General features: G+C 38.4%; 1 protein-coding gene across 1 annotated transcript in view; it reads left to right on the plus strand.

Annotated features, from left to right (window-relative positions):
• VPS13D (vacuolar protein sorting 13 homolog D (S. cerevisiae)) overlaps positions 1 to 12,105 on the plus strand; it is a gene marked incomplete at its 3' end in the record, with an annotated part of 60,815 nt that extends 48,710 nt beyond the window's left edge. Inside the window, 14 exon segments of the mRNA XM_008948113.1 lie at positions 1 to 110; positions 227 to 350; positions 933 to 1,168; positions 1,888 to 1,996; positions 2,622 to 2,782; positions 3,139 to 3,247; positions 4,123 to 4,302; positions 4,564 to 4,680; positions 5,039 to 5,188; positions 6,139 to 6,288; positions 7,136 to 7,232; positions 8,882 to 9,030; positions 11,429 to 11,563; positions 11,938 to 12,105. The exon segment at positions 1 to 110 is cut by the window's left edge and continues 84 nt beyond it. Of these exon segments, the coding sequence (XP_008946361.1) occupies positions 1 to 110; positions 227 to 350; positions 933 to 1,168; positions 1,888 to 1,996; positions 2,622 to 2,782; positions 3,139 to 3,247; positions 4,123 to 4,302; positions 4,564 to 4,680; positions 5,039 to 5,188; positions 6,139 to 6,288; positions 7,136 to 7,232; positions 8,882 to 9,030; positions 11,429 to 11,563; positions 11,938 to 12,105 (1,995 nt within the window).
• Between the last annotated feature and the right edge of the window lie 218 nt (positions 12,106 to 12,323).

Consider the following 12,323-nt stretch of genomic DNA (forward strand, 5'->3'; position numbering starts at 1 on the left):
CGTAACGATTATGATCAGCTGCTGTGTGTGAGACTGATGGATGTCCCAAACTGCATTTGGTCTGGGGGCTTTGAAGTCAACAAAAACAGCTCATTCCATATCAATATGAGGTAGTTACACAGATCTCCTGTCACGTACTTTGATAGAAGCAGCTGTTTAACGCTTACGACTGTGGGTAGCACGGATTAGAAACCAACCTCTCCTGAGCTTGTTTGTTCTTGTTCAGGGACACTCTGGGAAAATGTTACTTCTTAAGAGTGGAAATTACTCTGCAAGGAGCCACGTACCGCATTGCGTTCAGCGACACCGATCAGCTGCCGCCCCCTTTCCGCATAGACAATTTTTCTAAGGTAAAAGAGAAAAAAAGGATTATTTTTTTCTTTGTCAGTGAAAAAAACAAAAACAAAACATGTCAGAAGCGGGAGCTGACTGGCTTGTGTAATGAAATAAAAGGAAAGTGAGTGTATCAAGAAGTATTTGCATATAATTGTAATTTTCTGAAGTTTTATTACAAGTTGTTAGTACTTGGCTGCTTCATCTTGTTCAAGTAAGAATGCAAACCTTGTGGCTTTCATCAGTGCAGCAGTCGTCTTACAAGGAAGAACACTACTAGTGGTGAGAAAATTGATCTAGGGTGATAGTTTGTGATCTGTTCTGTGTTATTTTCAGCACCTGTGTAAGGAATTCAAGCTCCTGCTGCCAATTCCTTTTTCTCTGTCTTTGGGCTTCCATGTCCATGATTTTTATAGTTAGAGAACTGATTTGCATATTTCATGATCACTAACTAGCTTTTGATCAGAGCAGGAGGCAGAGCTCTTAGTGGTTATTGATTCTCATTCTGAATTTTGGTACTGAACTGATATAATTTGCAAACGAAGTGTCTGATTAACAATTTCTGTGTGAAACTAAATCCTCTTCCACAACCGTTACAGGTCCCGATTGTCTTTAACCAGCACGGCGTCGTCGAGCCAAGGCTGTACACAGAAGTGAAGCCCATGACCTCTCTGGATTATGCATGGGATGAACCTATTCTCCCACCTTTTATCATGCTGACAGTTAAAGGGGCAGGCTCCTCAGAAATAGTCTGTAGCATGAATGACTTCCAAGATATCAAGCAGCTTTACTATGAAAACTTCATTTATATTGCCGCTGCATACACTTTCTCAGGGTAATTATTTATATAATAGATGGAAATATTTTGAATGTTCATTCTGTTCTTTAGGCTTTATGCTAATATTCCTTTAATGGTTGCTGTTTGAAGGTTTTTCAAATGCAGCTAAACTTTTGTCAACCTCATAGCTAGAAGAAATGCCAAAATTCAGAAGTTGAGTCTGGCAGTCTTCGGTCATGGTAGACAGAGTTTTATAGGTGCAGCTTGCCATTGTTTATTTTGTCACATAGTTAGAAATATTTAACACATTGCATCTGCTGTGACCTCACTGTCTGATCTTAGAACAGCAGGGATGTTTCAGGTCAAGTCTGGGGGTTTAATTTTGTTTGGTGGACTAAAAACACAACTACAGGACATACCTATTTGTGACACGTCTGTGAATCTTAAACTCACACTATGCTACTGGAAACAGCCACTGGGGATTGATACATGCTTGGTTGCTTTCCTCAATATAACATAGGAAATTTTCTTTGGAATTCATCTGATTGCCTCTGAACTTCCTAGTCACAGTGAGAAGTCAAAGTCCCTTTAAAGAATGTGCTCAGATTGACAGCTTACACTAGTAACTCCAAAAATAACAGGGAAAAAATAACCAATATAAATTTCTGTGTGACAGACTGTGCAAGTGTAAGCTTCTTTGATTGGATTTTGGTACAGATTTAATTCAATCTACGGCCACTTTGGATAAATGTGATGATGCTTTCTTGATGTTCTAGCTTACAGGAGCCCAATGTAAGACCAGTTACTTCAAATAAGGATGCTGCATATGCAGAGCTTGTCCTCGATGTTTCCCCAAAGACTCAACGAGTGATACTGAAAAAGAAGGTACCAAGACTCAATTGATTTTATTAAATGCTGTTGCTATGTGCTGAAGTAAAAACATATGCTGGGAGGAGGAAAAAATAGAAACATTTTCATGGTAACTTCTAAAGGTTGGAGACAGACTCCAAAGAAAGCAACAGGTTATTGCAATTCAGGTTTCTTGAATTATCTATATAAGACTTTTATAGGGGCAGGGGTGACAGAAAAGGGAGTTGGGATAAAGTAGTAAGGAACAGTGTAAATGTCTCTTAAACAACCAAGTGTGGTAATTGTACATTGGATGTTCTAGTGGAGTTACAAGGTTGGGCTTGCTTCCTTTTTGGTTGCTAAGTCTTTTATTTCTGGAGCTCTTGACAAATAGAAACTATATTCAAATATTGCTGAGATTGCAGATAGTTTGTAAACACAGCTCTGCATCTAACAATGCTACAGATACATACTCACTGAAAGTTAGTTGAATTAAAAGGTTTTATCCAAACTAGTTCCTAATTCTAATTCAGAGCTCTGAAGTTAAACATTTACAAGTCATTCCAAGAATTACTGTTCAAAGCATCTGATAGCAAAACAAAACAGAAATATTTGCTCTGTCCTGCTCTGTTCACTTAAAAGTTGAATTTTTATGCAACAGGAGCCAGGAAAACGATCCCAGCTTTGGAGAATGATGGGCACAGGAATGCTTTGCCATGAAGGTTCTTCAGTTCCCCATAACCCCCATAAGCCTTCTCCTCGCTCTGTGGACTCTTGTATGATTTTAGATATTGCAGGCCTGGCAGCTGTCACAGATAACAGGTACTGCAAATGGAATTTCTCAGGAAACTGCTGTATATGTCTTTGAAAGCATTCTTAACATGATACTCTCTGAATAAGGACAGAAATCATTCTGAAGGCATGTGGAAGAGCTAGATTTTATCTGTCTTCATAAACAGACTTCATTATGCCACGGCGGGGACTTGGAAATATTTTTAAAAGCATGGCTAAGGTGTTTTCAGCAGCAGATTGTTAAAAGAGCACTTCAGAAGTGAGATTAGGAGAATGATCTTGAGCACAACTAGGGTAAGGGTTTGGGGTTTGCCATTGACACGTCTCAGGAGTTAACCAGAGAAGTTGGAATCCTCTCAGTATGGGGTGGCATGCTCTCGTTGCAGGTACGAGCCCCTGATGCTGAGAAAACCCGATCGTCGGCGCAGCACTACCCAGACATGGAGCTTTTGTGATGGAAAGCTGACCTGTGGTATTCATGGGCTTGTTGTCCAGGTCAGCATGGATTAGATGCTGAAATTGTGTTGACTGTGGCTGATAGACATGACAGAGTCGTTTGGACTTAGTGTTGAAGTGAAGTAAAAGCCAAAGTTCAGAGCGCAGAGGAAACCAGACCTGCGCAGACAGCTTGTGTGGTTGAAAGTCATGTCTAAATGTTCTTAGCAATTTTAAATAACTAAACATCTTGCCCTATTATTTTGAAAGTAAGTAATTAGAAAATTAGTAGTACATCATTGTTGAAAATGAAGAGTATAGTGATGACTAGAACCTTGATATTCTCAAATGCTGTAGATTCTCAAATGCTGTAGATTCTCAAATGCTGTAGATTCTCAAATGCTGTAGATTCTCAAATGCTGTAGATTTTGCCACTCAGAATTCACTGATGAATCATGGTTCTAACATTTTAGTAATGAGAATTTTAAAAGCAGTTTGACCTGTTTGCTCTTTCCTCGTCTTCCAGGAGGCTCTGACTTGCAGACAGCTAACACTTGCAAACTGCTTAATAATTCTGCCTGCTGAGGGTAGAATTCGTAGGCACAGAAGCCTGGATTGCTTTTACAAATTCTAGAACTGAACATGAAGAGAATTTTTATATTCACTAATTATAGGATAACTTTGGTTTCTGAACATACAGTGGGAATACTTAATTATAGATCTTGGCTGTGTCTTCTACCTGCCAAGCTGATTAAGCATGAGTTACCAGGAGGTTAGTAATGCAGATTAAAATGCTGCTGGACTACTGTTTTTGTAGGTCTGAAGAGTAAGAGGCAGAAAGTGAAATACACTTTTAAATTAATGTATGTAAACAGTTATCTGAAGCCTTTACCTGTCACTTTTCTTTTTTTCTGTACTTTTCTTTCTTCTTCCAGGCAAAGGGTGGGATACAAGGTCTTCATGATGGAGCAGAAGTTGTTCTTGGCCCCGATACTTCACTTGAACTTTTGGGGCCAGTTCCACCTGAACAGCAGTTCATAAACCAGAAGATGAGGCCTGGGTCAGGAGTGCTGGCTGTTAGCGTCATCCCGGATGGGCCAACTAGGGTTCTACAGGTGGAAGTCCTTCATGAACTAGCTTCTAGTTTCATTATTGGCTTGTACTTGGAATTTTCTGTAATGCACCTCTCAATTCTTACAAAAAATTACCTTTGTAATGATATGAAGGAGGAGAGGAGTAGCATAAACCAAGTATAATTACAACAAAACTTTTAATTATACTTATTTTTTTAAAAAAAATATAATTTTATAAGGTAGGGCAGTGCAGCTGTTTTTTAGATATAGGAAAGGGGTCATTGCAGTCATTTTTCTCCTCAGGTGACGGATTTCAAGCAGCGCAGGAGCGATCGGCTGTCCAGCGAGGGGGAGGAGCTGCAGGGCACGGAGCAGGACCCGCGCAGGGGGAAGCACCCCGATCCAGAGCAGGAGCTGGAAGTGAGAAACAACTAGGATTTGGTGCTCTGTCGCTTTTAGTTATCATTTTCCTGTCTGGATTTTTTTTTGGGGGGGGGGGAAGTTGGTCATTAACTTTTCCCCATGATGCCCTCTTGCAGATTTTCCTGCTAGAACTCCTCATTCTTAACAGTTGGGTTTATGTCTTAACACCTCTTTATTCAAAGGCTAATTGCCAATGAGCTGTTCAGCCTCTCTGGAGATTAATCTAAAGAAATAACTGCTTTGCAGAAGTGTGTATTCAGCATCACAGGGATTATCAGTACTGGTTGGTTTGTGGGGTTTTGTTGTGTGGGTTTGGTTTTTTTTGTTTTTCCTTCTTCAAATATTCTTTTCTCAGGTGCTTGTGAAGCTGGAAGGTGGAATAGGGTTGTCTTTGGTCAACAAAGTTCCTGAAGAGCTTGTATTTGCAAGCCTCACCAGAATTAATGTCCACTACACACAACTGTCAACAAGTCAGATGCTAGAGCTCAGAGTGCAAGACATACAGGTATTGGCCATTTTGAAACAAATTTATTTGTTCATTGGTTTTCTGCTGGTTTTTTGTCATAATAGGTTTGAAAAACATTAAGAGCTGTTACTGAGGTTTCAATTCCTAAATAGACACATTTTGATTTGCATCAGTGTTTCCTTTTTTCATTGTACTCTGTCTGAAGTAAGTAATGATATGCCATATTTCATGCCTTTGGTTTCCATTAGGCAAGTTTAGAACCTTTTTTATTTCGTGAACTGGTCAGATTGAGGATTTTCTTCATTCCTGGTTCTTCGTTCTTTGTCATTACATAATGAAGAAGCAGCCATTGAAAGCAGGAGTCCTAATGCTGGTAGCACTGTAGTATAAATAATGGAATCATGGGCAGATAAGACAAGTATAAACCTCATATTTTCTTCCAACTAGATTTTGGTTTTGAATTTGAACACTTTTTCCAAAATCTTTGTTTTCAGTTCAGTCTTTGAAATGCAGAATTCACAAGTTAAACTGAAGGTTGTTAAAGCTATTTTTATTCTACTAAAAAAAATTCTAAATTATTAGAATTTTATTCCCAAAACAAGTGGAATTGTGAGTACTAATGGAAATTATGTGAGATAAATGGATTCTTACATGCATCAGTCAAACCTAAATGCGGGAGGAACTCAACTCTGATGTCGTTTAGTATTTTTAGCTGTGTTTTCTAAAACAGAAAAAAAATCACAGAGAACATAACTGTTTTGTTACAGGTTTTGTTTGTTGGTAGCTATAACTATTTTTTTTTAATGGAGGACATTTCTGGGTATTTTTTTGTTATGGTCTCAGTGGTGATGAGTAACCAAGTATATGTGGTGTCTTTGTGGCTCAGGAACTGTGTATTCCTGAACGTGAAGTCCTCAGCCAATAAGGATCAGTTCTGCTGTTTACTGTCACCTAGTCAGATTTTCTTGTCTGTCTTGTCCACTCTGTAGATCGACAACCAGCTCATTGGCACCACACAGCCTTTTATGCTCTTCCTGACACCTAAGATGAGTGAGAACGAGCCTGCGGAGACTGGTCCTGCTGTGCAAGTAAATGCAATGAAGTTTCCCAGCAAAAATGCACTGACTGATATATACAAGGTAAGCCTCAATCTTTTGGTTGTGCCATGCAGGTGTTCCTCTAAGTGACTTTTCTTGTTTCTAATTTTTACTAGCAATCTAAATTTAATAATTTGTTAAATATAGTTTGTTGAATTAATAATGAACCTTAAAGGACACTATATCCACCTTCTCATGTTCATAGTGTTTAAACCTACAGTACAGTGATGAACAGGATAATAGTACAGTGATGAACAGGATAATAAATACATTTTAAGATGCAACAAATCAGGCCATACTCCTGTTTGTTCATGTCTGTGGCCTTACTTTTCAAGCCCGTTATTCTCCCCTCAGAACCCATAAGTACCATTGCAGCATTATGAACCATAATATCTACACTGCTTTTCATGAGTTGTGTACAAGGTTGTTATTTCTCTCCAACAAGCTGTTATATTGCAGCACAAACACTGTTCTGTGTGCTGCAGCTGTTTGGAAATGTTGTTTGGGAGTTTATCCACCAACCGTGGTATGCACTGTGAAAAAAAAATGGATTAGTTTTCAAGACCAATTTCCTCACTTGGGATCTTCACCCATGTATTTTTTGTGCTATTGTGAAAAAACAGCTGGTTTTTATGTTGGAAAACAGCTAAGCATCAGATTGTGCAGTGTTAGAGTTAGGTGATGAAGCACAACACCTTCCAAAAAATTGAAACAATCACTGTTGTGGATAACTAAGTGAAGGAAACAGAGATTTTGAAGGTGGGAATCTTACTACAAAGTCATTCCAGTGAAGATACTCTGTCAAAGTAGAACACATCCTATTTGATGGCTTACATGCTTTATATTTCTAGTGGTAATACAGTAAACCAAGACTTGTTTATCTTTGTAGCATCTGATGATCACTGCTCGAAAGTTCACAGTTCAAATTGAGGAGAAACTACTTCTGAAGCTGTTGAGTTTCTTTGGGTATGATCAGTCTGAATCAGGTATGGTATAAAATTGCAAAGACCAGTTTTACAGTGTACAGAGGTATATCTTTGCATCTAAATAAGTTCCAAACACTCAGCAGAATCTTTGTTGCTTGGAGCCTGCCACTGTTGGACAGAGAGCTGGAAAGTTGATGTCTCAGTGGCCCCTGTAAAGCCATTGGTGTGAGTTGTGCTTGTGACAGTCTCCAGGCAATGACCCATGTAGCAGCATGTTCCCCAGTACATTCTATTATTAGCTTAGCATTCATCTTCAGATTCTCTATCTGGATTCGTCTAAACTGGGGTAGAAGAAATTGTGTTATTAATTTAGCAAACCACTTTGTTTAGTAATGTTTGCTTCTTTGAACCCCAGGGCTAGAAATGGGATCTCCATTCGTTTGTTCCTTAGGCAGTTCCTCTTACATAACTGAAGGAAAATTTTGGCTGTCTGACCTTTTAGTTGTGGCATGCATACTCCTGACTTCAGCTGCAATATAAGTTTTCTTCCATTCAGTGAGGCAAGACAGAGCTCTTGAATTTTCTCATCTCATAGAGCTGTTGTCCTAATCCTTCTGTTGTAGAGTTTATCTGTACTTTGGAAACTTTCTGAAGTGTCTGTTTTGGAGTGGCAGTTGAAGAAGTCACTTATTTTTATGCAGTAGGTTGTGTAGGGTTATATAATAAAATAACTCCTACTGAAAAAAAACTACTTTGGGCATGATTCCCAATGGGAGCAAGCATTCTGTGTCTTGCTCATCCACAGTATCTTCTGAATTGTTTCAGAAAAAAAAAATTACCAAATTTCCCAATTTCACAGAAGACTTGATATTTAGTGATTAGAAAGAAGTAAAGCTTTTGAATTTTGCTCTTATGCTGTTTACTAATCTCTCCTTTGTTTTGGTTTACCCTGATGCTTTTGCTGTTTTTTTGTTTCCTTACTTACTGTACACTCTTTATTGCTTATCTGCTGATGCTGCTGATGTCATCCAAGGCTTAGACAAAAATGGTTCTGTCATTTACATTCAGCATGTTTAATTGTTCAGCCTGAGTTCATAAAACTTTGCTTTGTCATCTTTTCTCTTTCCCCCTGCCTTCCCACAACACCAAGATACTTACCAGTAACATGTGAACCTGTTAGAGTCAGCCAGATTTGGCTCTGTACATTAATTGATTTATTGAATGTCTTCCTGGTTTGCCCATTCTGTAGTGATAATTGGAAGGATTGCTTTGTACATTCTAGTGATAACTGAGCATGTAAGGAAGTACAGAAAAAGTAGAGAGAGGAAAACCTATTGTAAAACCATGGCTACACAATAAGAAACATATGCATAGTTGTTTGTATCTCCTGGTTCCTGTGTGCTGACAAAGATTAATTAGAAGCAAGATTGAAAGCTCACATAACTTAAACTATGCACTTGGATCACTTTTTTATGTAGTTACAAAATCATACACATTTTAGAGGTGAAGGCAGATCTGAAAAAATTCTTGAGCCTCAAAAGTTAACTTCAGGTCACAAGGCATGAGTGATTTTGCTGTCTACAATAGTAGTCTCACATCACTTTTTATTTGTACAGAGAAACTGTTGACTCTTTGCAGAGTATGCATTCATAACCCCATATTTATTTATATGTAATCTGTTCTGATACCTATGTCTTGTCTGGATGCAGAGGTTGAAAAGTATGATGAAAACCTCCATGAAAAGGCTGTTGAACAAGGTGGAGCCCAAAAGCGATACTACTTTGAAAATCTGAAAATTAGTGTGCCTCAAATAAAGTTGAGTGTCTTCACTTCCAACAAGCTCCCTTTGGATCTCAAGGTATGCCAATGCTTTCACAGTGTGTGCCCAAATGAAGAGATCCTGTTGTAGGAGGAAAAGGGAACAGAACTTTAACTCACCACTACTCATTTCCATTTACTCTTTCATTCTTTAAGTTACAAATAATAGAAGTTCCAATAACTTCTCTTGTTTAATTTGCATAATTTCCAGTCTCTTCTGTAATATTATTTCATTTTTGTAATTTCAGTTGAAGCACAGCCAATATCACCTAATAACTTGCTTCTTTATGAGGATCTTAGTTACATTAATGGAAGTGTAAAGAGCTTAAAAGGATTGTCTGTCATGTGGGAGGGCTGAGGTGAGGGTGAAGAAAAATAAGTTACTCAGTTGGAGGGTTTGCATGAGCACTGTGCAATTTGCTTCAATATTAAAGTGAATTCAGACTAAGTATGGACTTAGTGGGAAATCTGGTCCTTTTCTTGTGGTAATAAATGTTCTGGCACAATTATTCAAGTGAGCCAGGGATTCCAGATGACAGGAGGAAAATAATCTCATCCAGTGTTCCAAATTTGTGTGTCGGGACCTTCTGGACAGTGGCAACAGTCAGCAGTATTTCAGTACCCTCTAGCTAATACAGCTGCTTTCCCCCAAAGTGGGGGAGTTGAAACAAAACCAACCAACCAAACCACAAATACCCTGCTCACTGCAGAGGACCTGAGCTGCTGCCTGCTCAGCTTTTGTGTTCAAAAAACCAAACTGAGACACTGACCATTTTTTTTTGTGCTTTGATATTATGAACATTATAGTGTACAAGCTTTTAAAGTTGTTTTGTGGAATGAGTATATACCAGGGAGTCCTACCAGGATGAGCCAAAATACCATTGGTTCTGCATTCTTGTACTGCTTTTACCAAATCCTTGTGCAAACGAGACAATTCAGTAGCCAGCTGCCATATTCCTTATTACTCAAAAACATCAGGAGTCTTGAATGTATTTGCATTTCAGCTTCAATGCAAAAATGCTTATCATATGATTAGCTCAAATTTGGAGAGAGAAAACAGTGTTAGTGGTACCTTTAAAAGACTAGTAACATGCGTGGTTCTGTTTGGATTTCCTGCCACTTTTGGTACATGATTGCATGTGGATGTGTCTTGGCAGCCACCAGTGTTCCCAGGAGAAAATTTGACCTGTACATTTTTTTTACCGCTGATGATAACAGTCCCTGGCTGTATTCTGTACATTAACCTCACAGAAAGTGTTCCATTCACTTTGGTAGCACAGCAGCGTTCAGGGTAGGAGGGAGGGAATAATCACAGTAGAGCCTTTGTAGAAGTTTTTCTAACTCCCTCTAATGTTTCTGGCTTGGACATTGCTGTCAGGTAATTTGGTGTAGACAGATTATTTTTATTAGGTACCAGTATTAACAAAGTTGCCTTATATAATATCGGATAGTTAAACAGGAAATTACTTCCTACCTAAGTGAATAATGAGGACTACTCTAGTTAGTCATCCATTTACTGAAAAAATAAATGGGTCCTTTCTTACTTGCAAACTTAAATCAGAGCTGTAATTTACTTTAATTGCCTGCAGATGGCAGAAAAACTCATATTGCTTACTGCCAAGCATGCTCTAGTGACTGATGTAGGGAGATAGACCACGAGTGTCAGGCTTCCTGCCTTCTTCAGATCTTCAGGGGTTGGTAACTGCAGATACCAGTATCAAGACTGAAATAGAAGGGTGGGATCTCTTTCTTTCTTTCTTCAAAGATTAATTTTCTTGTTAATTTTTCCAAAACTATTTCATTTATGTGTCTATAGATGTATAGCTTGTCCACCTTAAACATGGTGTTTGGGTTTTTTTATGTGTGGATTGTGCAGGTTACAGATGGCCCATGGGCTAATAACTGTCTTCCTTGAAAATAACTGAAAAAGCTGGTTTAAAGAATTTTAGTATACCACATAATGTTAAGAAAAGAGCCTCAGGCTTACAGGAAATTATGTATGTTATTCCAGCTCATCCTGACACTTAATCCATTCATAGAACTTCACAGGGTGGAAAATACCCAGTTCTATCTTCAGTGCATATCAAGGAAATTGATTTAGGATTGTTTAATTGAACATTAGAGCAGTTAGTGGAGTGCTAAGCATGGAATCTTGTTTTGGTCTGAAATATTCCTATCAACAGATAGCACCAGGAGGAGTGTTCAGTGACTCTCTGGTCACTGGAGGAATGCAGGTCTCATAGTCCATCCCTGCTTACAAGTAAAACGCTTATGAAATGATTGCTCTCTATATCAAAGCATCTACATGGCAGTGGTGAACTACTCTGGCAGCTTCAGATCAGTTTGGTTTGTTACCTATTTGAAGATTAATTCATTTGGGTGCTGTGAATGAGAAGCAGAGAGAAAAATTCAAGCAGCAACATCTTTTATTTGATTAGGCACTGAAAAGCACGCTGGGATTTCCTCTAATCCGATTTGAAGATGCTGTGATTAATCTGGATCCTTTCACTAGGGTCCATCCATATGAAACTCAGGAGTTTATCATCAATGACATTCTGAAACACTTCCAAGAGGTAAGTGTCATACAGATGTTGTTGTGGCAGAGGCTGAACTCCTTTCAGTTGATGAGCTCTCTGCTGAGGGTGTGGGAACTCTTGTCTTGACTATTGGAGTGGTGGTGCTGTGTTGCTTCTTTGATATATGGAGAAATGGCATGACATGCTTCTAAAAACACACTGCATTTTGAGATAAAGCTCTTGTTGATCTTACTGGTATTTGTATGTTCATTTCTTCAGTAAAATGTAATTTCTTCAGTAAAACTCTCCAGTTTTGTATATGCTTTTGTTGTGGCTGGGTCTGCTTTTTTTTTTTTTTTTTTTTCCTTATAACCTTGTTGGATTGAATGTGATCTGGAAGTGATATTTCATTCTTCCTGTTGATTTTACAGGAGCTGCTTAGTCAGGCTGCAAGAATTCTGGGTTCTGTGGATTTCCTTGGCAACCCTATGGGTCTGCTGAATGATGTTTCAGAAGGTGTTACTGGACTTATAAAATATGGCAATGTCGGTGGTCTCATAAGAAACGTCACACATGGAGTATCAAACTCAGCTGCAAAGGTAATAATTATATCAAAATTTTCTAAAAAAATAGTCAGGAGACAAGACAAATAGAACTGACCATCTCCAAAGTGCCTTATGTCCTGTTTGTTTTGTAAAAATTGTGAAGTATAGTTTTTTTAAGCTTTTTATATAAATAGTTCAGGGCTGCCAGAAACCATGCAGGAGTCAATTAAACCACTCAAAACCTTATTATTGATACACATATATTTTGCAGA

This window comes from Merops nubicus, unplaced genomic scaffold (genome assembly GCF_000691845.1).
Source record: "Merops nubicus isolate BGI_N331 unplaced genomic scaffold, ASM69184v1 scaffold11429, whole genome shotgun sequence".
NCBI classification, from domain to species: Eukaryota; Metazoa; Chordata; class Aves; order Coraciiformes; family Meropidae; genus Merops; species Merops nubicus.